At 51.4% G+C, this 26,260-nt stretch overlaps 1 protein-coding gene across 2 annotated transcripts in view; it reads left to right on the plus strand.

The window, feature by feature from the left end:
• Positions 1-26,260, plus strand: part of ELAC2 (elaC ribonuclease Z 2) — a 27,389-nt gene continuing 1,129 nt past the window's right edge. The window contains exons 1-23 of one of the 2 annotated variants that reach the window (XM_067715604.1): positions 2-308; positions 866-916; positions 1,045-1,115; positions 1,855-1,919; positions 3,137-3,194; positions 3,942-4,010; positions 5,280-5,387; positions 6,626-6,684; positions 18,098-18,156; positions 18,245-18,317; positions 18,896-19,008; positions 19,209-19,304; positions 20,072-20,210; positions 20,286-20,371; positions 21,542-21,660; positions 22,641-22,737; positions 23,809-23,947; positions 24,172-24,210; positions 24,381-24,490; positions 24,797-24,896; positions 25,009-25,129; positions 25,273-25,351; positions 25,831-25,975. In XM_067715604.1, the coding sequence (XP_067571705.1) occupies positions 76-308; positions 866-916; positions 1,045-1,115; positions 1,855-1,919; positions 3,137-3,194; positions 3,942-4,010; positions 5,280-5,387; positions 6,626-6,684; positions 18,098-18,156; positions 18,245-18,317; positions 18,896-19,008; positions 19,209-19,304; positions 20,072-20,210; positions 20,286-20,371; positions 21,542-21,660; positions 22,641-22,737; positions 23,809-23,947; positions 24,172-24,210; positions 24,381-24,490; positions 24,797-24,896; positions 25,009-25,129; positions 25,273-25,351; positions 25,831-25,975 (2,229 nt within the window). In that variant the 5' untranslated portion in view covers positions 2-75. Of the gene's footprint in view, positions 309-865; positions 917-1,044; positions 1,116-1,854; positions 1,920-3,136; positions 3,195-3,941; positions 4,011-5,279; positions 5,388-6,625; positions 6,685-18,097; positions 18,157-18,244; positions 18,318-18,895; positions 19,009-19,208; positions 19,305-20,071; positions 20,372-21,541; positions 21,661-22,640; positions 22,738-23,808; positions 23,948-24,171; positions 24,211-24,380; positions 24,491-24,796; positions 24,897-25,008; positions 25,130-25,272; positions 25,352-25,830; positions 25,976-26,260 lie in introns of both variants that reach the window. The other variant, XM_067715603.1, reaches the window with a different exon arrangement.

Here is a 26,260-nt window from a genome sequence, read left to right on the forward strand (position 1 = left end):
TCGGGCGGAGGGGCGGTGCATGGGGCACGCGGAGCGAGACCGCAGGCTGCGCCCAGGTGCGGGAGGAGGGGACGCATGTGGGCTCTCCGCTCGCTGCTGGGGCTGCGGTGCGCGGCCGGGCGCGCCATGTCTCAGGGGCAGACTCGCCGGCCGCGGCCGCCCAAGGACCCGCTGCGGCACCTGCGCACGCGGGAGAAGCGCGGCCCGTCCTGGGTGCCTGGGGGCCCGAACACCGTGTACCTGCAGGTGGTGGCGGCCGGCGGCCGGGATGCAGGCGCTGCGCTCTACGTCTTCTCCGAGTTCAACCGGTTAGTGAGCCGCGCCGGGGTCCGGCCGGCCCAGCGGGTCCCCTGGCCAAGCCCCGCCCCGCAGGCCGCAGTGCTGAGCGCCCAGAGCATCGGGGCCCCTTCCTGGGCTTGGTACCCCGTCTATCCCCCCTTCCCAGTGTGGATGCGAGAGCCTAGATCCCTTATATCCCCGTCCGTTTGGCTCCGGGAGGCCCCGCTGACCTTTAGACAGACTTGGGTATAAGCGTTCCCTTCCCAAGCCTCGGCCCCGAGCCCCGTCCCGTGCACCCCAGGACCAGGGCCTCCTAGTTCGTGTTGGGGGTGGGCAGGTCTGCGGAGGAGGTGATGCGGAAAGGACGCATCTCGCCCCAGTTCGAGCCTACTCAGGCCCCAGATCCCTCCCTGCCTCTGCTGAGGAGGGTTCAAACCCCAGCATCCCAACAGCAGAAATGCGGTTGGTAGCACAGCACGTGTTTTTAGTTGTTTTCCCCTGTGGTGTACAACAAAGCATATAAACGGTGGCAGAGGTTTTACAGAACCGAATCTAACGACTCTCTGGTGTAATGTTCGTCCTTTAGGTATCTCTTCAACTGCGGGGAAGGCATCCAGCGACTCATGCAGGAGCACAAGTGAGCCAGCCATTTTCCTGCGGGGCGGGGAATGACTCTGCGGCTTTGAGGCAGGAGGGTTGTTACAGCAGGAGAATGGGTCCCTGGTCCTTCTGTTTTGTCCTGCTCCAACGCTTTCTTTTTCTTAGGCTGAAGGTGTCTCGTTTGGACAACATATTCCTGACCCGAATGCACTGGTCTAATGTTGGAGGGCTGTGTGGTGAGTGTATTCTTTCCCGAGTCAGGGGCTGGGGGGAGGTGTCTGGGATTTTAACCTGCCTGGCCCTTTTTTTTGCCCGACTTTGGAATCCAGGGGCTCTGGAATACTTTTTATGCCGGCCCCGTCAGCTGCAGCAGGGAGAATCAAAAGCTGACTCAGAAAAGTAGATTTGAAAGTAGACGCTGCCTGCAGGTGTTAACCATCGACCTCATTTATTGAGTTGCTGGACTGGAGGTGTGGGACGGACTGGAGAGTGTGGTGATGCTGATTACAGTCAGTATATCAGCATTCACCATTGAGACCGTCCACTCGCTACCACAGATGCCCAGTGTCCAGATTACCCCCTTGTTTACGCCCATCTATGAGAAGGATCGAGATTGTTTTGCCGCCAGATTCTGTAAGGTTCGTGGAGCGGGTAGGAGGGAGTGGAGGCTGAACCAGTCTCATTCCCAGAGCTGAGACTCAGGTGAGGCCAGGAAGCTCCCAGGGTGCGGAATCTGTGGCCTGCCTCTGACTTGGCACGATTTTGCACCCGAGGTGCCTCACCCTAGTATCAGTTCCTGCATGTTCTGGAGGCATTTGAGTGATGGCCGGTGTCCCGCGTAGGTCTAGCCAGCATCCCTTCCGCTCTGCACATGCACAACAAGCAGAAAACCAGCAAGTGGAGTAAGGAGTGCGCCTCCTGGCCGCAACTACGGGTCAGGGTGATGAGAGATCTGATTTTATTCGTCCCTTTTAGGAATGATTCTTACTTTAAAGGAAACCGGGGTTCCAAAGTGTGTGCTCTCTGGACCTCCACAACTGGTGAGTCTCTCCTGACTCAGCTGTCAAAGCTAAGCCCTCCAGTTCAATGTGAGTAACAAGGGTTTCCAATTTTACAAATCAGCCTTCTACCCTCCAGAGTTAATTGACGATGGCATAAATACTTTGCCTTCCGAGTTAAAGACACCTGAGTCCATAAACCTTATTAACTCTGTGACCTTGATTGAGTTACTTTCCTTTCTGGAGCCTCAGTGTCTTCATCTGTGAAATGGTTTGCAGTTGTTAAGGATTAAACGAGGTAACACGCAAAACAGTCATTCTTTATCAGGTGTTTCACGCCATATGGACACAACAGATGTCAGCTTTTATCCTTATTTATTACATTTCAGACATCTTCGTCCCTTCCCAGCCAGCTAAGGACACTGTCCAGAGGTTGTGTACACCTTGTTAGTGTAAGGGTTCGCTTCCCAGGTGCTAGGGTAAAAGGCCAGCCCTGTAAAGTGTGTCCCCAGAGTAATGCTGCATGGTCGTCCCTCTGTCTTCTTCTCGTTGGTCTGTCCCTACACCTTCTACTGCCATTGCTTCCCATGTCCAGTCCTGCCCCCCTGTGACCGTCCAGCACTGCGGCCAGAGGGACCCCTCCCAAGCGGAACCGCAGGCGGGTCACTTCATCCTAAAACACTTCAAGGGTCTTTGTTGTACACACAGTGCAAACGCCTTCACGTGGCCCACAGGTCCTGTCGGCCCAGGCCCTCGCCGGCCCTGGCATCTGTGCCCTGGTCACCAGGCGGGGCTGCGGGCCGGCTTTTAGCTCTTCACGGAAGCCCCTTCCTGTCTCAGGCCTTCGTCCACGCACCAGTTCCCCTCTTGCCATGCCTGTGTCCTTCCTTCAGGGCTCACCTCAAAGGGTGTTTGCTCAGGAGCTGCCCCGACTCTCCAGATGGGTCGGATCCCAGCTCCCCGCGTTTTTCGTATCTGCAGGTCCCTCAGCACCATGGCTGCTGGTTGTCGCTTGTATTGTTTCTGTCTCCCCCTGGATTCTTAAGTTCCGTGAGGGCAGGGACCCCATCTTTTCACTGCTGACCCCTTGGCATCTAACATATGGTGGACACTCAGTAAATATTTGTATGAAGGAAGTTCGGAATACTCTGTGAACTGTGTTTTATGTCGGTACCTTTGATGCCTCTCGTGTACTTGAACGTGTTGCTGTGTCCTCCTGTGCAGCCATCACTGCTCACTTCCTTATTTTTCTTTCTTAGGAAAAGTACCTGGAAGCTATCAAAATATTTTCTGGTCCACTGAAAGGAATAGACCTGGGTATGTCCTTGATTCTGACTCACTGCCATTTCTGTCTCATATGTCCCCGTCTCTCAAATCAGAGTCCATAGAAGCTGACGACATTAAACCTTAAAGTCAAACGCTTCATCCACGCGAGATGAATTTTTAAAATAGCGTTTGCTGCACTCGCTGCGCCCTCACCTCCCGCTTCTCCCCAAACACGGGCAGGGGAGGTAGGAGTGAGTTAAAAGCTGCTGCGTGCTGGGTGGGGGTCTCCCTTGGGGCCCCGAGGCTCCGCCCTGACCCTACAGGTGGTTCTCGTCATCCAGTGGCCTTGGGTCCCTTGTAGTTAGAAGGGCTGTGAGCGGCTGACTGGGCGGGAGGCGCGTGGCCGCTTGACGGGAGGAGGCCTGGCCGATGTGCCGGCAGAGCCCGGTGCGTCTCTGGCTCGTTCTTCTGTAGAAACACTAGTATTTTATCTCAGAATGTGACTCGGGCCTCGCGATGCCGAGCGTTTGCCTGTGTCTCTCACGTTTAAGTCTCGGCTTCGTGTTTACTTTAGCGGGTTATCGCCTGTGATCGTCGTGGGTCTTCTCCCGTGGCTGACCTAAATATTAGTGGCTGATGAAAATATGTTTTCGCTGTTTTCCTAAACACTTTGGTTTACTCAGAAATTCTGGCTTTAGTACAGACTCCCGCCAGAGTCGTGGGCAGCGATGTGGGCTTGACCCTCACGCCTTCCTCGTTCGCTGCTGCAGTCACTGTCCTGTGGTCTTTTCCCCGCAGCGGTGCGACCCCACTCCGCGCCGGAATACCAGGACGAGACCATGACCGTCTTCCAGGTCCCCGTCTACAGTGAGTGTGAGGCCGCGATTCCTAGGAGTGGGAGGACGTGGGTCCGGGGTCAGGAAGGCAGGTGGCAACAAACTGCCGATCACTGGCCTGTGTACCCGGCTTTGTGTTCTGAGCACGATTAGGAAGTTTAGCCGAGGAGTTCCTGCCCTGAAGGAGCTTATGACCTTGAGGACAGACGCGTTTACCTCGTATGTAACGATCGTGATTGCACTTTGGGGCGTCAGGTAATCAGGCTCTGCCCTCAGATCTGCCCGTTTATCGCCAGGGGTCAAGGTGTGGGCGCTCTCCTGGGATGCAAGGGCTTGGAGAGGTGGGCACAGGCGAGCCTTGTTCGTAAGCGGCAGCCCGGCGGGAGTGCGGTTGGCGGTCAGAAGGGCTCGAGGGCCTCCTCAGGCCCCGGGGCCCGACGTGCGGTCCTCGCTGCAGGCGAGGCACTGCTGCGTCCGTGCCGCCCTGGGGTCTGGCTGACGCTCTGCGTCGGTCTCCCGAATGTGGGCGAGGTGCAGGGCCGGCTCCTCGCCCGTCACCTGGTCTGAGCTTGCCGCGTGCAGAGGAGGGCAGACGAGCCCGCACCCCCGGCCGGAGGAGCCCGGGACCCGCCGGGAGACGGGCCTGCGCCGGCCCAGCTCACTCTCCTCGCGTGTCCTCCCCCGGCCGCGCCCCTAGCCTGGCGTGCGCCCGGCTCCAGCACGTGGCCCCGTACCCTCGGACACGTGCGAGTGATCAGTGCTGAGCCCGCCCGGCGAGCCCGGAAGACCGGGCAGCTCAGAGGGCCGGACGGGGCGGGGGTCGCTGAGACCAGCCGCCGTGTGCCCGCCTCTTGGGGCAGGGATTTCTTTCGTTCGCCACACCGCAGCCTGCGGGACCTTAGTTCCCCAACCAGGAATCGAACCCGGGGCCCCATGCAGTGAAAGCATGCAGCCCTAACCGCTGGACAGCGACGGGAGTGTTTTTCTGACCTTGACTGAACTGCCTGCCTGGTGGTGCCACTCCTCGTGGCGATGGGGAACCTTGGGCCAAGGTCTGTGCGGAGCGTGATGGCGGTGGATAAAGCAGCTGAGTGCGCGCGTGCTCTCTGCTCAGCGCGCTCTCGAGTCCCCGCTGCGGTCAGGCTGGGACCCGGGCAGAAACCTCAAGATGAGGAGGATGGGCGTGTAGCCCAGAGCCAGGCGGGGAGGTGGCCAGTAGAGGACAGGCCGGCACGGTGGGCGGCCTGGCTGTGAGCTTGCCCTCGGCGTGTGTCACTTGCCCGTTTCCCTTCCCGACCAGGTGAACAGGTGAATGGGAAGCAGCAGACAGCGCAGAGTGCAGAGAGGCCGAGTCCAGAGCCGTCTCCAGACCCGGGACCGGCAGAAGGGGAGCAGAACCTGGCGGATGGTAATGGCGCGTGGGCAGCGGCGCGCCGGCGGGGGTGTGAGCCTGTCTTAATCCGTTCGCTGCTTCTGCTCTACATTTGAATCTTTGTCATAAGGAAGTTCAGTGTGCAAAACAGACGCCTTTTCTTACTGCGTTAGGATTCGGGCTGTGGGGCAGGTGAGAAGGTTGTCTTTAAAAGCGGCTACACGAAGCTGTAGGGGCCAGTCCGCAGCCCTGGGGAGCCCCAAGCTTTGGCTTCAGTTTAACCAGAGGAAGAGCAGGACCTGGCAAATGATTGATTGGGAGGCTTTGTGTTTCTCTTTTTTTTTTTTTGGTATAAAGTTACATTGTTTATTTCATCATACAGCATAGATCATTAAGTCTTTACAATTCGTTACAGTCTTGGGATTTTTTTTTGAATTGCCATTTCACTTGTAGCAAGTCAGTGTCATCCCCAGATCAAAGTCACTTCTTTATATGTGCACCCATCATATCTGCAGAACCCCACACACAAAGGTGTTCCAGCACAGTGTCAGCAGTGCAGAGAAGCCACGATGAACTTTTTGTCTCTCGTTAAGGCAGCAGTAACGCAAGTTAATTTTTCCTGAGTGCAGAACCTAACAGCTAAGCAGGCAGAACAGTTATATCAACGAGTGGATTTGCACCTTTTCTTCCAGAATGACAGCCTACTGGGAAACTGGATTAAAATGCCAGGATGAGACGTATCACACGAATTGGGCTGCTTGAGGATGCTGTCATCCAGGGGTGGGCAGGGTTGATAAGTTACTGTCTCTGCCTCGAGGCCGTGTCTGTCTGAGGACTGACAAGGGGCTGGCCCTCTGTGCTGTCCTTTTTGGGTGGCTCGGGTGAGGGCTGACACCCACGTCGTTTCTGCAGGCCTTGTAGCTTTTGTGTTATTTCCCATATTCCTACACTTGTTTGTGAAGCACGTTACAACTTACTTTTCCCCCACATCTCCACTTCTAGGTAAATCTAGGTAAAATGTCATTGTTTTAAACATTTCACTTGCCATTTTCTGGTTGGCATTTTGCACTTTTGTTTACTCGGATCTCAACACGAGTAGGAAAAAGAAAAGATCTGCTTGAGAAAAAATACCAGTGTTTCTTTGACCTTTGTATCCGAACAGTTCCCTCCATATAAGTTTGTGTGAAGTCAGATTAGGTATCAGACGATCACCGATCTGTGGCACCTGGAGACATTGCTATTTACCTTGTGTGGTCGGATTTGTTTCTCCTCAGGTGTTGGCCAGAAAACGCACGGCAGGGACCCCTCCTTGGTCGTAGCTTTTGTCTGTAAGGTAAGCACCTTGCCGGACGCTCTGCATGAACATGTGTCTGGTGACCTAAGGGTTTCCGGTAGTTTGAAGGTAGCAGCTCCTACCGTCACCTGTGTTCAGAGGAAACAGTTGCCCTGGTTCCCAGTAAACCACCTATGCTTGTATGTACTTCCAGATTCTCTTCCAGCCAGAGTCAGGCTACAGAGACATGTTTCATATTCGGCTGTGAGCTTCTCTCTTGAACTTCAGAAATAGTTGATAAGTTTCTGAAGTTAAAGACAACTTTTTTTTTTAGGAATTTTTTTTTGTTTGAAGTATAGTTGATTTACAGTGTTGTGTTAATTACTGCTGTATAGCAAAGTGACTCAGTTATACACATATACGTTCTTTTTTATATTCTTTTCCATTATGGTTTATCACAGGATATTGACAGTTCCCTGTGCTATGCAGTAGGACCTTGCTGTGTATCCATTCTATATATAATACTTTGCATCTGCTAATCCCAACCTCCCACTCCATCCCTCCCCCGCCCCGCACCCACCACAAGTCTGTTCTCTGTCTGAGTCTGTTTCATAGATAAGTTCATTTGTGTCATATTTTAGATTCCACATATTAGTGATAGCATATGGTATTTGTCTTTCTCTTTCTGACTTACTTCACTTAGTGTGATAATCTCTAGTTGGCATCCAAGTTACTGCAAATGGCATTTCATTCTTTTTTATGGCTGAGGAGTATTCCATTGTAGATATGTACCACATCTTTATTCATTCATCTGCTGATGGACATTTAGGTGGTTTCTGTGTCTTGGCTGCTGTGAATAGTGCTGCTATGATCATAGGGGTGCATGTATCTTTTTGAATTAGACTTTTGTCTGGATATATGCCCAGCAGTGGGATTGCTGGATTGTATGGTAGCTCTATTTTTGGTTTTCTGAGGAACCTCCATACTGTTTTCCATAGTGGCTGAACCAATTTACATTTGCACCAACAGTGTAGGAGGATTCCCTTTTCTCCACACCCTCTCCAGCATTTATTTGTAGACTTTGAATGATGGCCGTTCTGACCGGTGTGAGGTGGTAGCTCATTGTAGTTTTGATTTGCATTTCCCTAATAATTAGCAATGTTGAGTGTCTTTTCATGTTCCTATTGGCCATCTGTATGTCTTCTTTGGAGAAATATCTGTTGAGGTCTTCTGCCCATTTTTGGATTGGGTTGTTTGGTTTTTCTGGTGTTGAGTTGTATGAGCGGTTTGTATATTTTGGAAATTAGCCCTTGTTTGTTGCATTGTTTGCAAATATTTTCTTCCATTCTACAGGTTGTCTTTTCATTTTGTTTATGGTTTCCTTTGCTGTGCAAAAGCTTGTAAGTTTGATTAAGTCCCATTTGTTTGTTTTTATTTCTGTTGCCTTGGGAGACTGACCAAGAAAACATTGGTAGGGTTTATGTCAGAGAATGTTTTGACTGTGTTCTCTTCTAGGAGTTTTATGGTGTCATGTTTTATGTTTAATTCTTTAAGCCATTTTGAGTTTACTTTTGTGTATGGTGAGAAGGTGTGTTCTAACTTCGTTGATTTACATGTGGCTGTCCAACTTTCCCAACACCACTTGCTGAAGAGACTGTTTTTCCCATTGTATATTCTTGCCTCCTTTGTTGAAGATTAATTGGCAGTAGGTGTGTGGGTTTATTTCTGGGCTCTCTCTTTGGTTCCATTGATCCATTTGTCTGTTTTTGTGGCAGTACCATGCTGTTTTGCTTGCTGTAGCTTTGTAGTATTGTCTGAAGTCTCGGGGCGGGTTATGCTTCCTGCTTTGTTCTTTTTCTTCAGGATTGCTCTGGCAATTCTGGATCTTTTGTGGTTCCATATGAATTTTAGGATTGTTCTACTTCTTTGAAAAATGTCATGGGTAATTTGATAGGGATCACATTACATCTGTAGATTGCTTTAGGTAGTATGGCCATTTTAACAATATTAATTTCTCCTATTCAAGAGCATGGGATATCTTTCCATTTCTTTAAGTCATCTTCAACTTCCTTTATTAATGTTATAGTTCTCAGCATATGTCTTTCACTTCCTTGGCAAGGTTTATTCCTAAGTATTTTATTCTTTGGGTTGTGATTTTAAAAGGTATTATTTTTTTACATTCCCTTTCTGATATTTCATTGTTAATGTAAAGAAATGCAACTGATTTCTGTATGTTAATCTTGTATCCTGCTACCTTGCTGAATTGGTTTATCAGTTCTGGTAGTTTCTGTGTGTAGTCTTTAGGGTTTTCTATATATAGTATATTATTTGCAAATAATGACAGTTTTGCCTCTTCCCTTCCAATTTGGATACCTTTAAATTCTTTTTCTTCTTTGATTACTGTGGCTAGGACTTCCAGTACTACGTTGAATAGAAGAGGTGAGAGTGGAACATCCTTGTTCCAGATTTTAGCAGGAAGGCTTTCAGCTTTTCACCATTGAGTATTATGTTGGCTGTGGGTTTGTCATAAATAGCTTTTATTATCTTGAGACGTGGTCCCTCTCTACGCACTTTGATAAGAGTTTTTATCATGAATGGATGTTAAATTTTGTCGAATGCTTTTTCTGCATCTATTGATCGTGTGTTTTTTGTCTTTTGTTGACGTGGTGTATCACATTGATTTGAGTATGTTGGACCATCCTTGTGAACTTGGGATGAATCCCACTTGGTTGTGGTGTGTGATCTTTTTTGTGTATTGTTGGGTTCAGTTTGCTAATATTTTGTTGAACTTTTGCATCTATATTCATCAAAGATGTTGGCCTGTAATTTTCTTTTTTGGTGTTGTCTTTGTCTGGTTTTGGTATCAGGGTGATGATGGCTTCATAGAATGTCTTTGGGAGTGTTCCCTCTTCAATTTTTTGGAAGAGTTTGAGAAGGATTAAAGGACTACTTGTTCACAAAAAGCTTTGTTTCCCTTCAAATGAATCAGGCCTTTATTGAGGCTCCTTCACTTCTTTTAGTTTATATCATCTTCCTGTAGTTGTTACACTGCTGACGTACTAATTTTTTTTTTATTGGAGTATAGTTGCTTTACAGTATTGTGTTTCTACTGTATAGCAAAGTGAATCAGCTATACGTATACATACATCCCCTATTTTTTTGGATTTCCTTCTGATTTACGTCACTACAGAATTGGGTAGAGTTCCCTGAGCTATACAGTAGGTTCTCATTAGTTATCTATTTTATACATAGTATCAATAGTGTTTACATGTCAATCTCAATATCCCAGTTCATCGCCCCCCAACTTGGGAGCCATACATTTCTTCTCTACATCTCTGTGTCTATTTCTGCTTTGTAAATAAGATTGTCTACACCAATTTTTTCAGATTCAACATGTATGCTTTAATATATGATATTTGTTTTTCTCTTTCTGACTTACTTCACTGTTTGACAGTTTTCTAGATCCATCCATATCTCTACAGATGACCCAATTTTGTTCCTTTCTATGGCTGAGTAATAGTCCATTGTATATATGTACCACATCTTCTTTATCCATTCGTCTGTCGATGGACACTTAGGTTGCTTCCATGTTCTGGCTATTGTAAATAGAGCTGCAGTGAACATTGTGGTGCATGTCTGTCTTTGAATTATGGTTTTCTCAGGGTATATGCCCAGTAGTGGGATTGCTGGGTCATATGGGAGCTCTATTTTTAGTTTTTTAAGGAACCTCCGTACTGTTCTCCGTAGTGGCTGTATCAATTTACATTCCCACCAGCAGTACAGGAGGGTTCCCTTTTCTCCACACCCTCTCCAGCCTTCATTGTTTGTCGACTGTTTGACAGTGGCAGTTCTGACCAGTGTAAGGTGATAACCTCGTTGTTTTGGTTTGCATTTCTCTAACAGTGTTGGACATCTTTTCATGTGGTTTTTTGTAAATGGGGTAAGTAAAACGCACCTCTTGAAACTGGCTTCTCAGGTGTCTGCCCTCTTCTGAATTCTTTTGCGATGCCCTACCTGGGGCATTTCTGGAGGACAGGTGTCTTTCCTTGACAGCCCCACAGGCCTTGTGAGTATTCAGTGCCCATCAGCACGGGTTTCAAAGCTGTTGTTACGGGAAAGAGCCACAAGGCGGCAGCACTTCTCCATGCTCCACTCCTGTTTTTTCTTTTTCTTTTCTTTTAATTTAATTTTTATTTTATATTGGAGTAGAGTTGATTTCTTCCAAGGTTGTGTTTGTTTTAGGCATACAAGAACTTGATTTAGTTATACATTGACGTATATGTATTCTTTCTCGGTTTCTTTTCCCCAGTATAAGTTCTTACAGTGTGTTCAGTAGTGTTCCCTGTGTTATTCAGTAGGTCCTTTTTGAATATCGACTGAATATAACCAACCTCCTAAATTATTACCCCCCATCTTTCCTTTTCGATAACCATAAGTTTTCTTAGTCTGTGAGTCTGTTTCTCTTTTGTAAATTAGTTGGATTGTACGAATGTATAGATTGCACCTGTAATTGAATTTGTCTTTCTCTCTCTGGCCTACTTCACTGAGTATGATAATCTCTCGGTCCATCCTTGTTGCTGGAAATGGCATTAGTTCATTCTTTTTTTATGGCCGAGTAGTATTCCAGTGCATATATGTACCACATATGCTTCATTTATCTGTCATTGGACGATTTGGGTACTTCTGTGTCTTGGCTATTGTAAATAGTGCTGCCCTGAAAATAGGGGTGCTCGTGTCCTTTCGAATTAGGATTTTCTCCGGATCTAAGCCCAGGACTGGGATTGCTGGATCATATGCTAACTCTACGTTTAGTTTTTTAAGGAACCTCCATACTGTTCTCCATAGTGGCTGTACCAATTTACATCCCCACCAACGGTGTAGGAGGGTTCTCTCTTCCCCATGCCCTCTCCAGCATTTATTCTTTGTAGACTTTTTTTTGACGATGACACCATTCTGACCGGTGTGAGGTGATACCTCATTGTAATTTTGATTAGCATTTCTTTGATACTGACTGATGTTGAGTATCTTTCCATGTGCTTTTTTAATTTTTATTTTTTAATACAGTGTGTGCATAATTTACCTCTTGAAATTGGCCTGTTGAAAGTCAGCCCCGTTTTGAATTCTTTTCCGATGATTTACCCCAGGGCATTTCTTGAGGGCAGGTGTCATTCACAGCCCCGCAGGCCTTGTGAAGATCAAGTGCCCCTCAGCACTGGTTTTAAAGTTGTTGTTACGGGAAACGGCCACAAGGCGGCAGCATTTCTCCGTGACCGGCTCTGGGTCCCGGCAACCAGAGCCTGAGGCAAAGTGCTGTTCCTGGGTTGCCAGTTAGAGGGCAATGGGCCAGAAGAAACGCCCCAGGCTTGTGTCTCGGGACTTCTTCCCCTCACCCCTTCCGGCCCGCCTTCAGCCAGTCCCCACTCCGGCGTCACCGCTCTGCCGAGGGTGCTGTCTTCCGTGGGTAGGTGGGGCGACCCAAAGGAGGCGCGGACTCGGAGCTCTTCCAGCGCGTGGGCGCCACCATCCTTTGGGCGCACCCTGCTTGGTTTCGCTGATCATATGGTTTTTACCCTTCCATTTGTTAATAGGAATAAACCCGCCTGGGTCTGGAGAGGGTGCGGGGCTCGTCTGCTGGCATGTCCTCCCTGGCTCCCTTAGCCCTTGGCGGTCCAGCCTTGGGCCCCAAGCCTGCTCGGGCTCCAGGGACGTGACACCAGCTCAGGGCACCAAGGCCTGAGGGGCACAGATTTGGCATTTCTTTTTTTTCTATTTTAAATTTTATTTTTTATTGGAGCGTAGGTGATTTACAGCGTTGCGGGTTTTGTTATCACTGCTGTTTTTTCCTCCGTGTACAGGAACTTGATTTCCTCATACATAGACCTATGTGTGCTTTTTCGGGTCCTCTTCCCATATCGGTTATTCCAGAGTGTTGAGTAGGGTTCCTTGTGCTGTAGCCTGGGTCCTTGTTGATTATTTTATAAATAGGAGTGTGTATATGTTAATCTCAACCTGCTCATGTCTCCCTGCCCACCGCCTTTCCCCTTCGGTAACCACAGGTTTCTCTTCTGAGTCCGTGAGGCTGTGTCTGTTTTGTAAAGTTCATGTGTATCCACTTTTAGGTTCCACCCATGAGTGGTGTCATATGATACTTGTCTTTCCCTGTCTCACTACCTTCACTTAGTACGATCACCTCTACCTCCTTCCCTGTGGCTGGAAATGGCATTATTTCATTTTTTTCTTTTTAATGGCTGAGTAATACTCCATTATGTCTATGGACCCCATGTTTTTTTTTAAATTACAGCAGAAATATTTCTGAGGATTTGGGGATTGCTTTTTTTTTAAATTAATTTTTATTGGAGTATGTTTGCTTTCCAATGTGTGTTAGCCTCCAGTGCACAACGGTGAATCAGCCATACACGTACAGATATCCCCTCCCTTTTGGACTTCCCTCCCGTTTAGGTTACCACAGTGCATTAGGTAGAGTTCCCTGTGCTATATAGTGTGTTCCCATCAGTTGTCTATTTTATAAATAGTACCAATAATGTGTATGTGTCAATCCCAGTCTCCCAATTCCTCCCGCCCCACCTGCTTCCCCCTTGATATCCATACATTTGTTCTCTACGTCTGTGTCTCTATTTCGGCTTTGCAAATAAGATAACTTAGACATATTTTCTAGATTCCACATATATGCGTTATTATATGACATTTGCTTTTCTCTTTCTCCCTTATTTCACTGCGTATGACACTCCATCCACGTCCCTACAGATTACCCAATTTCGTTCCTTTTTATTGCTGAGTAATATTCCGTTGTATATACGTACCACATCTTCTTTATCCATTCCTCTCTTGATGGACATTTAGGTTGCTTCCATGTCTTTGCTATTGTAAATAGAGCTGCTGTGAGCATTGGGGTGCATGTATTTTTTTGAATTATGGTTTTCTCTGGGTATATGCCCAGTAATGGGTAGTTCTATTTTTAGTTTTTTAAGGAAACTCCGTGCTGTTTTCCACAGTGGCTGAATCAATTTGCGTTCCCACCAATAGTGTATCGGAGGTTCCCTTTTCTCCACACACTCTCCAGCATTTATTGTTTGTAGATTTTTTGATGATGGCCATTCTGACCAGTGTGAGGTGATACCTCATTGTAGTTTTGATTTGCATTATTCTGATAATTAGTGATGTTGAGCATCTTTTCACGTGCTTGTTGGCCATGTGTTTGTCTTCTTTGGAGAAATGTCTATTTAGGTCTTCTGCCCATTTTTTGATTGGGTTGTTTGTTTTTTTGATATTGAGCTGTTTGAGCTGCTTGTATATTTTGGAGATTAATCCTTTGTCAGTTACTTTGTCTGCAAATATTTTCTCCCATTCTGAGGGTTGTCTTTTCGTCTTGTTTATGGTTTCCTTTGCTGTGCAAAAGCTTTGAAGTTTCATTAGGTTCCATTTGTTTATTTTTGTTTTAATTTTCATTACTCTAAGGAATGGGTCGAAAAAGATGTTGTGATATATGTCAAAGAGCATTCTGTCTGCGTTTTCCTCTAAGAGTTTTACAGTGTCTGGCCTTACATTTAGGTCTTTAATTCATTTTGAGTTTATTTTTGTGTATGGTGTTAGGGAGTGTTCCAATTTCATTCTTTTATATGTAGCTGTCCAGTTTTCCCAGCACCACTTACTGAAGAGGCTGTCTTTTCTCCATTGTATATATATTTTTTTAAGTTTTAAAAATTTATTTTATTTATGTTTGGCTGCGTTGGGTCTTCATTCCTGCGCCCAGGCTTTTCTCTAGTTGCGGCGAGCGGGGGCTACTCCTTGTTGCAGTGTGCGGGCTTCTCATTGCGGCGGCTTCTCTTGCTGCGGAGCACGGGCTCTAGGCACACAGGCTTCAGTAGTTGTGGTGCACGGGCTTAGTTGCTCCGCGGCATGTGGGATCTTCCCGGACCCGGGCTCAAACCTGAGTCCCCTGCATTGCCAGGCGGATTCTTAACCACTGTGCCACCAGGGAAGCCCTCTCAATTGTATGTTTTTGCCTGATTTGTCATAGATTAGGTGACCATATATGCGTGGGTTTATCTCTGGGCTTTCTATCCTGTTCCATTGATATATGTATATATATATATCTGTTTTTGTGCCAGTACCATACTGTCTTGATTACTGTGGCTTTGTAGTATATACTCTGAAGTCAGGGAGGCTGATTCCTCCAGTTCTGTTTTTCTTTCTCAAGATTGCGTTGGCTATTGGAGGTCTTTTGTGTTTCCATACAAATTGTAAAAGTTTTTCTTTTAATTCTGTGAAAAATGCCATTGGTAGTTTGATAGGGATTGCATTGAATCTGTAGATTGCTTTGGGTAGTACAGTCATTTTCACAATATTGATTCTTCCAATCCAAGTACATGGTATATCTCTATATGTGTTTGTGTCATCTTTGATTTCTTTCATCAGTATCTTAAAGTTTTCTGCATACAGGTCTTTTGCCTCCTTAGGTAGGTTTATTCCTAAGTATTCTTTTTGTTGCAGTAAGTGGGATATTGTTTCCTTAATTTCTCTTTCTGGTCTTTTGTTGTTAGTGTATAGGACTGCAAGAGATTTCTGTGTATTAATTTGTACCCTGCAACTTTACTAAATTCATTGATTAGCTCTAGTAGTTTGCTGGTGGCATCTTTAGGATTTTCTATGTATAGTATCATGTCACCTGCAAACAGTGACAGTTTTACTTCTTCTTTGCCAGTTTGGATTCCTTTTATTTCTTTTTCTTCTCTGAATGACGTGGCTAGGACTTGCAAAGCTATGTTGAATAATAATGACGAGAGTGGGCACCCTTGTCTTGTTCCTGATTTTAGAGGAAATCATTTCAGTTTTTTCACCATTGAGAATAATGTTTGCTGTGGGTTTGTCACATACGGCCTTTATTATGTTGAGGTAGGTTCCCTCTCTGCCCACCTTTTGGAGAGTTTTTATTATAAATGGGTGTTGAATTTTGTTGAAAGCTTTTTCTGCATCTATTGAGATGATCATATGGTTTTTTCCTTCAATTTGTTAATATGGTGTATCACATTGATTTGCATATATTGAAGAATCCTTGCATTCCTGGGATAAATCCCACTTGATCGTGGTGTATGATCTTTTTTGTGTGTTGCTGGGATTCAGTTTGCTAATATTTTGTTGAGAATTTTTGCATCTATATTCATCAAAGATACTGGCCTGTAATTTTCTTTTTTGGTGTTGTCTTTGTCTGGTTTTGGTATCGGGTGATGGTGGCTTCATACAATGTCTGGGAGTGTTCCCTATTCGATTTTTTCGAAGAGTTTGAGAAGGATCAAAAGACTACTTTTTCATAAAAAGCTTCATTTCCCTTCAAATGAATCAGGCCTTTATTTAGGCTCCTTCAACTCTGTTTTATATCATCTTACTGTAGTCGTTAAGCTTCTGACATTGGACTAATTTTTTTTTTCTCTCTCATTTTATTACAACAAAGTTTAACAGTCCAGAAAAGTCACATGACCTTGGTGGGTCGACCCTGGACTAATTGTAATATTGGCTTAGCATTCACAGAGGCCTAGATTGCTAAACCGAAGTTGGTCAAATTCTATGAAAATGTGACTACAATCACGTGTTTTTCAGATCTGGCTAATTGCCTACTTTCAGTAGGACTTTGCATTAAAATTTTATTTTACTAGAACCTGCAGCAAACAGTTGTCTAACCTCCGGTAAGACTACGTTGCTTTCTCGTGAGCTTTGGTTTTTTTTTTTTTAAAGCAATATATTTGATTTAAAGTCGACTTGGTAAAGTTGATTTTAAAATACATTTGTAATTTTCATCCATTTGTAAAAAATTTTAACACCAGCAAGTGAACACAGTTATGAAAGGTCAGTAGTAATATTAGTTGTTAGTTGTAAGATTGTTGCCAGTATAACTTCTATCAACTTACTTACATAGTAAAAAGTAATATCTATATCTATAAAAATAGTTTATATCTATTTTACTTAGATATAATAAGTACTTAACTTCTGTAAAAGTTAAGTACTGTTGCCCATAGGCTTATTGCTTCTGTGTGTCTGAATTTTTAGGCAGCAGAATAATTTTCTAGAGCAGTTTACGTGGTAATCTTTTGAGTGGCATCGCATCAGTCCTTCCTGAACAGATCACGTCGAGCATGGTGTGTCCTGTGCGATCAGGGCGCTGTCTGGGGGCAGCTGTCCTGGGAGCCGCGTCGCTGCGGGCTGCGTCCTGCGTCCTGGCCTCTGGCTCCTCCCACCTTGTGCACGCTGCTCCCGCTGTGTCATCCTGCAGCCCCTTTGCCCTTCCCTGAAAATGGGCTGCTTCTCGGCACAGGGTTCAGAAGGCGGTAAAGCAAAGCTAGTTCAAGTTCTGGGAGGTGGGAGAAATAGGCTCTGGGTGTGAGGGTCTGAGAAGCTCTTGTCCGATAGGAGCCTGGGCTTCGGGCAGCCGTCTGCTGCCCTGGGGCCTGTGAGCTGGCGTTGGGTTTTCAGACGGGAACAACTTTCTCCACGGGTTGAACTGAGTTTGTCGTGGAGGCATGGGTTTTGCCAGCCTTAGACCTGACATTCCTGTGAAACATCAGAAACATTTTGCTTCCATCCAGTTTCATCTGGGTCTGTGGTCACCACAGTGCTTGTTAATGTCGTTATCTGAAGGTGTCATCTAAGTTCTGTCATCTCTGTATTATGTGCTCACGTTAAGCTGTCATCATTCCTCTAGGATAACGTTTTCCAAGATAGAAAATCCTAGAGTCCTAATAAGGCTTTCGGATCCAAACTGGAGACTCAGCCCTAAGAGTAGTGTCCTAAATGCAGGAAGTTGAAAGGAAAAGCAAATAGCTTCTAAAGATCTAAGGAAGAAAATGAAATTCAAATATAAGTCAACCCTGAAAGACTCATTAACATTTTATGCCATTTCTGACTTTTTCCTGTTATTAGGTGTGAAATACGTGGATTTCTAAAACGTTGGGACATGAGTTTTTAAGTACAGAATGATTACGAGGTTTTGTGTTAGGATTATTGGTTTCCCTTTTAACATAATAAGAGAATACTGGGAACTTTTTATTGTAACTTCGTATAAAAGCAACAGCACAGTTTTGCCAAATACGTGAAAAGTAGAGGAGAAAAACCATCCACATGCTCTACGCTGTCCTTGTCACTGGAATGCCGTGTCACACGGTGGTTACACGATCATTTCTGCTAGAACGTGTTCTGGTGACACTCCTTTGGCTGTTACTTGACCTGCGCAGGATGATAAAAGCAACAGTGTTTTCTCCTCCAGGTACTTGGAGGACACGTCTTATTTGATGTGGAAATGGATTGCATTTTATTAGATGTGTAAGGAGTTAATGGGAAATAAAACACCTTGGTTTTAAATCATTCAGCTTTTAGTGCTAAACTCAAGTGATTTCAAAACGAATGATGAAAACCAAGCTTCTTCATCAGTCACTGGAATTACATGGAGATCTCTTCCTTACAGCTCCACATGAAGAAGGGAAACTTCTTAGTACTCAAAGCGAAGGAGCTGGGCCTCCCAGTGTGAGTGGCGGGGACAGCTGGGGGGCCTCGCCGGGCTCGCTGAGCTCCCAGAGCCCCGCCCTCACCGAGGCCTCGCCTCTCGTTTCAGCGGAACAGCTGCCATTGCGCCCATCATTGCTGCTGTCAAGGACGGGAAAAGCATCACATTCGAAGGAAGAGAGGTGAGGTGCCCTGTTGCTGCGGTCTCAGCAGTGACAGGCAGGGGCCGGGACGCCGGACAGAGTCACTGCCTGGGTCAGGCCCTGCAGACACCACTTCTGAGGGCACTGAACAGCTTGGACTTCAGCACTTCGCTGAGCGACACAGCAGGGCCTCTTGTCTAGGCTTGTCGTGCGCATCAGCGCTGGCCGTGTCGGGCCATTTCTGGAGGTTGTCTCTTTAGGATTTGGGGGTCTCCTTATAGGATGGATGCTCCCCCTTGTACTTGAGCTCAGGGTGGACCCCATAAGGGTGGAATTCAGATGTGTGGCCCAGGGGAATGATGATGTCACGAGATGTGAGGACGTCAGGACCACACGACCTGAGAGAACCGTGCGTGCCATGCCGGGCCGTCTGGCCACGCCAGGTGTGAAACGCCCTCTGCCAGCCGGCGGCCGCCTGTCTGCGTGTCAGCGGAGAGGGCGAGAAGGGCGCAGGTGGTGGTCTTATGTCGGCGCTTCTCTGGAGGGGGTGATGCGGCGTTAGCAGGTGACTCCAGGGCCTGCCCTGGGAGCACATCCTGACCTCAGTGACTTCACAGATTTTGCCTGAAGAGATCTGCACCGCCCCAGACCCCAGGGTCACTTTCGTTGTGGTAGAATGTCCAGACGAAGGATTCATTCAGCCCCTCTGTGAGAATGCCACCTTCAGGAGGTAAGGAGGGGTCTCCGGGCGGAGAGGTGAGAGCCGACACTGCTCGGGAAGGCCGGCCTGGCACTGACCTGTGCTGCCGCTGCCGAGGCCTGGGCCACCACGGCTCATGCAGCGCCCTCCCTGGCTGCCTGGCCCCGGGTCCGCGTGTCCTGAGTTTGCACCACTTGACCCAGCAGAGCCCCCTGCTTCCTTCCTCCCAGTTTCCAAGGAAAAGCCGAAGCCCCCGTGGCCCTGGTGGTCCACATGACCCCGGAGCACGTGCTCCTGGACAGCAGATATCAGCAGTGGATGGAGAGGTAGGAGCCCCGCCAGCCACGGTTCCACTGCCGCCCCTGCCCCCCGCCTGAGCTCTCCCTGGGGTTCCCGCCCTCCCTGGATCCTGGGGGCGTCCCCGCTTGCCTGGGGCTGGTTTCCCGAGCTCTGAACAAATCCTGCCTCTGGACCATCCCGTGCGTGTTTCCTAAAGAAGAGTCTTGCAAGGATAAAGCCGCAGCTTCAGTTTACTGAATGTCCGCGACACGTCAGGCAGCAAACACGCTTCATTTCCCTCTCCCGATCTTGCCCACAACCCATGTTCAGTGACTGGGAGGACGGGTCCTACTCTCCTGTTTTCGTTGGCCGAGGCCGGCGCCGGGTGGAAGGACTTGCTGGGGTTGGACCTGGGCGCGTGATGACGTGTGGTGACACTGCCCTCCCCCGCCGGCCCTGGCAGTCCCTCCTCGGCGCCCGGGTCCTCTGCCCCTCGGGGTCTGAGTGCTGACGCCCATCACAGTTTTCCTCTTTCTCCCCCCATGCTCCCTGTGTGTCCAAGTCCCCAGCGCTGTACTTGCCCCTGGCTTTCCGGGTGCTCTTCCCCCACACCCAGGGCCTCTGACTTTGTAGAGACGCCGGGCTCGGAGGAGGAGGGCAGGGCTGCGTCTGGCCACGTAGGGTGACCTCGGTGGACAGGTCGCTCACCCTCTTGAACATTCCCACTACCTGGCCGCCCCGCCCCCGGTGCCGCCCCGTGGGTGGGAGTCTTCCCAGAAGGACACTGTGCTGACGGTGTGCGCGTCCGTCTTAGGTTCGGGCCCGACACCCAGCACCTGGTCCTGAACGAGCACTGTGAGTCGGTCCACAACCTCCGCAGCCACAAGATCCAGACGCAGCTCGGCCTCATCCACCCCGGCATCTTCCCCCCGCTCGCCAGCCTCCGCCCCCAGGTAGTGGCTCAGCTTGGCTCGCTGCCCACCCCGCAGGCAGCTGCCCCCCGCGGACCGCGGCTCCTTCTCTTGCAGGAAGGAGGGCTTGCCCCCTGCGTGCCCCTGGTCCGCGGCCAGTGTCTCCTCAAGTACCAGCTCCGGCCCCGGCGCGAGTGGCAGAGGTGGGTGTGGTCTCAGCCGGCGGGGGGCGGGGCGCGTCAGGCTCGTTCGGGGGTGGGGATGGGGCCCAGGGGTCAGCGGCGCAGGCTGCTCAGCCGCGTGGTCTCCGCGTCGGACCCGGGAAGAGCCGCAGACGATGGGTGGCAGACGGTGGCTGCGTCCCATCATCAGCTGACCCGGGGAGGCGGGGAGACGGGGGCTGACGGCCGTCCTTTCCTGAAAGTTGCCTCTGCTAACAGCTGTGTGTGCGTTGTTTTGGAATGTGGAAAATGAGTGAGCGTAGGGGGAAGAAAGTCAGCCCTAATCCCATCACCCTGACACAGCGGTGGTTAGCATTTTGTGTTTTTTATTTCTGAGTACGTGGGGACGTGTTAAAATACACGTCTGCACCGCGGGTTCAGGGCCTGACCCGCTGCCAGTCTTTTCCCGTCATGAGAGGCTGCGTAAGGACACTGTTGCCTGTGTTCCAGAGACGGGGGTTGGTGTGTTGGAGGCATTTCCAGCTTTTTGCTGTTGTAAGGAAACAAGTGCCTTATCTAAAAGTCCTTGAGGAGAACCGTGTTCCCTTAGGGTGATTGTGAGGGGGGTTAGCGGGTCGGGGGCGGCGCTGCCCGAGGCGCCTGGTGAAAGGCGCCGTAACGTTCACCCCAGCCAGCCTCCTGAGAGGTGCTTGCTGCCCTGCATCTTTAACTTTTAAAAGCTCACCCTCGAATAACTGTAAGTGGCCCGTGCACGCCGCGGTGTCTGTGTCCGGGCAGACCCCGTTCTGGACCACTGCTGGACACCGGGCACTGTTGCAGTGAATAGTTGGGGCCCTTGAGGGGCTCCCTTCCCTCCCTCAGCGCCGGGGGATGCCCGATGCTAGCGGGTGTAGTGAGCAGAGGTCAGGAGGCTGCGTAGAGTGCCCACACCGTCCCCCCCCCGACATGTCAGGAGTGCCAGGGCTGCCCCGTCCCGCTTTGAGCTGAGAGGTTCTGAGCAGCCGGAACTGTGAGACCCCCTGAGCTGGGAGAAGGTCTGCTGGGCAGGAGAGCGGAGCTGCCCCAGGCCCCAGTCACTTAGATTTGAAAGCACTTTCTGCAGGCGGTCCCCAGGGATTGAGCTGGCTGTGCAGGGTGGTTGCCTGGGGCCACATGCTCCCCCTGATGCCCTGAGATGCCTTCTTCTTGCAGGGATGCCATCATGACCTGCGACCCTGAGGAATTCATTGCCGAGGCCCTGGAGTTGCCCAATTTCCAGGAGAGCGTGCAGGAGTACAGGAAGACTGTGCAGGACGGCCCGGCCCCGGCGGGTGAGCCAGACCGGGACCAGCCCCGGTGTCTCCTGGCCCCTGCCCTCCTGCAGCTGTTCACACAGCACTGAGTGGAGGGTCACCGTGGCCCCGTCGAGCCCCGTGTACCTGCTGAAGCCACTGCTTCTCTGGCCTCCACTTAAGACCACCAGTGCCAGCCCCCGCCCGGACCGGTTAGGTTGGAGGCTAGGTGACAGTGCCCAGGCTCTCCTGGCGAGGCCCACGCTGAGCTGAGTGCGGCAGGTCTGGGGCCTCCTGTGAGGCCCTGGGCAGAGCTGGTAGTCTAGTCCTGGTGTTGCCGGGAAGGATCCACGGAAGGTCCTGGCCATGGCACTCACCTTGCTGGGCTCTCACCGCCCTGACAGGAAGAGCAGTCTGGGGAACTCCGGGACCTCTTTCTAGTACTTGGTTTTCCCAGTGTTGTGTTCAGCTCACGAATGAGGCGGAGAAACAAGGCTGGACCAGAGGGCAGGTTCAGGTTTAACCCAGCTGGCACCAGGCCAGTGTTTTAAGATGCCCTCCTGGCTGCACATGCCGTGGGCTTGAGATGGGTTTCTGGTTTGCACGTTAAAGGGCCATTTAGATTACATTCGTAAACGTGCACCCGGGGCCTGTCAGGCCGAGCGGGGCCCCATCTTCAGAATCTAGGCGGCTCTGCCTCTTCTCTGGGGAGCTGGCCTCCCTCGGAGCCACTGCAAAGTGCAGCAGGGCCTGTGCCGGGGGTCCCCAGCCCCGGGAGATAAATGCTGACTTGTAGCATGAAAAGGTGGCCTTTGCTATTTAACACTTAGAGCAACTCTGCTGAAGAAGGGCCCGTGGAATTCCTTCATTCTCCTTCCCAGGCAGCACCGGGGCCCCTCGCCCCAGGCCCGTGTGTAAGGAGGTCAGACCACCAGCCCCTCCTGGGGAGCTGGACTTAACTCCAGTGCTGCCTCACTTCTGACCCGAAGAAGTGAACAACTTGACGTGTCTTTCCATAGAGAAGAGAAGCCGGTATCCAGAAGTGGTCTTCCTCGGAACGGGGTCCGCGATCCCCATGAAGATCCGGAACGTCAGCTCCACTCTCATCAACATCAGGTATTCATCCTGCACAGGAGGGGCCCGTCAGCGGGGAGCCCGGGGCTTTCTCAGCAGACCCTGCTCCACCCGCCAGGCTAACCTTGCGGTGCAGCCTGTATGTCCCTGGAGGCCCGTCTTGGCTGGGGGCCCGGCGGGGGTGGGGGGCAGGCGGTTTCCGGCCTCCGTAGCTAGCTGGACTGGAGGGAGTCACCCAAGCTGGCCGCCCGTTACGTCTTCGGATGCAAACCACTGACGTGTATCGTGTATGCCGTCGCCCTGCTGAGGGGCCGTCTCGCTAAGTTTCCACGTCCCTCCTGTGAACCAGTGACTGGCCACCTCCTGCACCCCCATCATCGGTGCACCTGCCCCAGGCTGCTCACGGCTGGCGGTGGGGCAGACCCAGGCCAGGACTCGCGTCCGCCTCTGTCTCACAGGGCCCCTCACTGGTGCCGCTGGGGTGCGGAGTGGCTTTGGGGCTCCTGGGTTTGCCTGGTGGTGGTGGTCCGCAGGGAGGCGGACCAGGGCCGTCTGCGGGAAGCCAGGCTCGTTTTTAAGTTTTGCTTTGTCACCCGGGTGCTGGTGGTGGTGGATAGCTAACGGCCAAAGAACGCGTTAAGCGTACTTGGCAGTTGTCAGGGGCACCCCGACAGCAGAAGCGCACGGGTCTGGGACGTGTTTCTCTCGTGACGGAGGAGCTGGCGGGAAGCAGCCCCGGCCTTTCCCGGAGGGCATTGGTGCAGCCGCTGTCTCCGGGCCGCGCCAGCTAAAGCAGAGCCTCGGAGTCTCCTGGCGGCCACAGCGGCTGTCACCACGTTCCTTCTAAGTAGAGTCTTGTGGATTTCATGTCCTCACCCTCTCCTACTGCAGAGACTCTCTTGGGTGCCCAGCATCTGTGTAGCTCTAGGTACGCTCCGTGCACTTCACGTCACGACAGTATTTCGTGTCACGAGGATGGACGTGTGAGACCACCATCCTCTTGACAGCAGCTCCCGCGGGAGGAACTGAGCGGTCCCGGGAGACGGGCACCCAGCCTTGTCCTGCCCTCCTCCCTGAGGGCAAACCATCTCTTCCCACCATCTCCTCCCATAGCTCCGACGTGTCCCTGCTGCTGGACTGCGGGGAGGGCACCTTCGGGCAGCTGTGCCGCCACTACGGGGACGAAGTAGACCAGCTCCTGGGCACCCTCGCCGCCGTGTTCGTGTCCCACCTGCACGCGGACCACCACACGGTGAGCGGGCCGCCTCCCTCTTCCTGGCCGCGCACCTCCTCCCAGGCCTGGGCTTGTCCGCAAGCCCGGCGCCACGTGCGTCTCACCTCGCCACGCGGCTGCTCGGAGCTGCCCTCGCCCGGAGGCGGGCGGCTGGGTCTGTTAGAGGGCCGGGCACCCAGGGCCCCAACGCGGGAAGGAGGTCGGGTGTGGACCTGGCTGATGTGTCCCCTCCTTTTTCCCAGGGCTTGTTGAACATCTTGCTGCAGAGGGAGCGGGCTCTGGTGAGTTGTGCGGGACTGGACTGCCCTTCTGCCTTTCTTTGGAATGAGCGCAGGCGCACAGACACGCACACAGACATGCACGCGCGCGCACAGCCATACCTCGGGCCGCAGCACGCCGTTTTCCCTGCAACGCGCGCCGTGCGCTCGGCGCTCTGATCTCCCCGTTCCAGGTGTCGCTGGGGAAGCCGTGCCACCCACTGCTCGTAGTGGCCCCCACGCAGCTGCGGGCCTGGCTCCAGCAGTACCACACCCAGTGCCAGCCGCTGCTGCACCACGTCAGGTGAGCGCCCGGCTCGGGCCCTGGACGGTGAGCGTGCGAGGCAGGCTCAGACCGCAGGGAGACGGGGAGGCGGTTCCCACCTCTAAACGTTCTTCTGCCTCGACGTGTTTCTCCTCGGCCCTCCTCACTTCTGTTCCCGATCCTAGATCTTTGCCAACACTTCCCCCAGACACGGTTCCAGGGCCGAGTGCCCTCGCTCCCTGCCTCAATGACGGAATTAAATTTTCTTTATCATAGCGATTTGGGGGTCCTCTCCAGTCAGTGACTTGAACTTAAGATTAAATGTTTGTTTTTTAATCTTCTCAGTATTATTCCTGCCAAATGCCTTCAGAAGGGAGCTGAGGTCTCCAACCCCAAAGTGGAAAGGTTGATTAGTTTGCTGCTGGAAACCTGTGGCTTGGAGGAGGTTAGGGGAGGGCCCGGGCATGGGAGGGCGGGTTGGGGGACAGGGGCGTGTGACGTGGGGAGGAGGGGGAGAGGCAGTAGCTGGGCCACGAGCCCATCACCCGCTTCCTCAGTTTCAGACCTGCCTGGTCCGGCACTGCAAGCATGCCTTTGGCTGCGCGCTGGTCCACACGTCCGGCTGGAAGGTGGTCTATTCGGGGGACACCATGCCCTGTGAGGCTCTGGTCCAGATGGGTGAGCAGGGGCAGTCACCTCTGGTCCCCCCAACGATTCTGGCTGTCGTCCTGACTCGCAGCCTCCTCCCAGGGCCCAGGGACAAGTGCTGTGGGCACCCCAGGTCGGCCGGTATTCTCAGAGGGCCTGTGCTTACGCTCTAGGGAAGGACGCCACCCTCCTGATCCATGAGGCCACCTTGGAAGATGGCCTGGAAGAGGAAGCCATGGAAAAGACACACAGGTAGCGGAGCCCCCTGAGCCTGCGTCAACGGGTCCCCGCTCCTCCCCGCTGATGCTGGGCTGGTCTGCTTCCCTCCGGGGGCCCTGGGGGCTTCTGACCCCAGGCAGTTGTTTCCCAAGCCTCGGTCTTTATTTCTGCAGCGCCCTCCAGGCAAGGTTCTGGGGGAGGCGCGGCTCGGGAAAGAACTGGAACTAACGGCTTGGGAAAGAACTGGAAATAACGCTGAATAAGTGGGAGGCCGGGGGCGGATCTTGCGCTATTTAAGGGAAGAGCGTGTTGCCTGAAGTCGGCAGCCCCTGCTTTTCTCAGAGGTGCTCACTGGTGGGAGGTCTGAGAGCACAGAGCCTGGGCTCCCCTGGGGGCAGTGGGAAGACCGGCTCGGCAGCAGGGAGCCCCGCCCCCGGGTGCCCGACCGGCAGTCTGGGCGGGGGGTCTGCGTGACTCGCTCCCTCCAGCTTCATGTTGCCCCATCTCTGCAGCACCACCTCCCAGGCCATCGGCGTGGGGATGCGGATGAACGCAGGGTTCATCGTGTTGAACCACTTCAGCCAGCGCTATGCCAAGATCCCGCTCTTCAGCCCCGACTTCAACGAGAAAGTCGGCATCGCCTTTGACCACATGAAGGTGCGGGACCGCTGGGGCGGGGCAGGTGGGGGGGGCGGGGCTGAGACGCCCTACATCCATGCGCAGGTGGCCAGGCTCGGGCCACTGCCCAGCACGACTGGCACGGGGCCTTCTGGACACGGTCCATTGAGAGCCTCTAGGCCCAGTCGGTGCCCAGAGTGACATCATCTGAGCTTCTGCACAAGCCTGGGGGGCAGCGTCCTCCTCCTGTGTGGTCAGGCTGGGCCTGTCCCCACCACTGGGCATGGGGGTGCCCGGGTTCTGCCCGGCTGGGCCTGACACGAT

This window comes from Pseudorca crassidens, chromosome 19, assembly GCF_039906515.1.
Source record: "Pseudorca crassidens isolate mPseCra1 chromosome 19, mPseCra1.hap1, whole genome shotgun sequence".
In the NCBI taxonomy this organism is placed as follows: Eukaryota; Metazoa; Chordata; class Mammalia; order Artiodactyla; family Delphinidae; genus Pseudorca; species Pseudorca crassidens.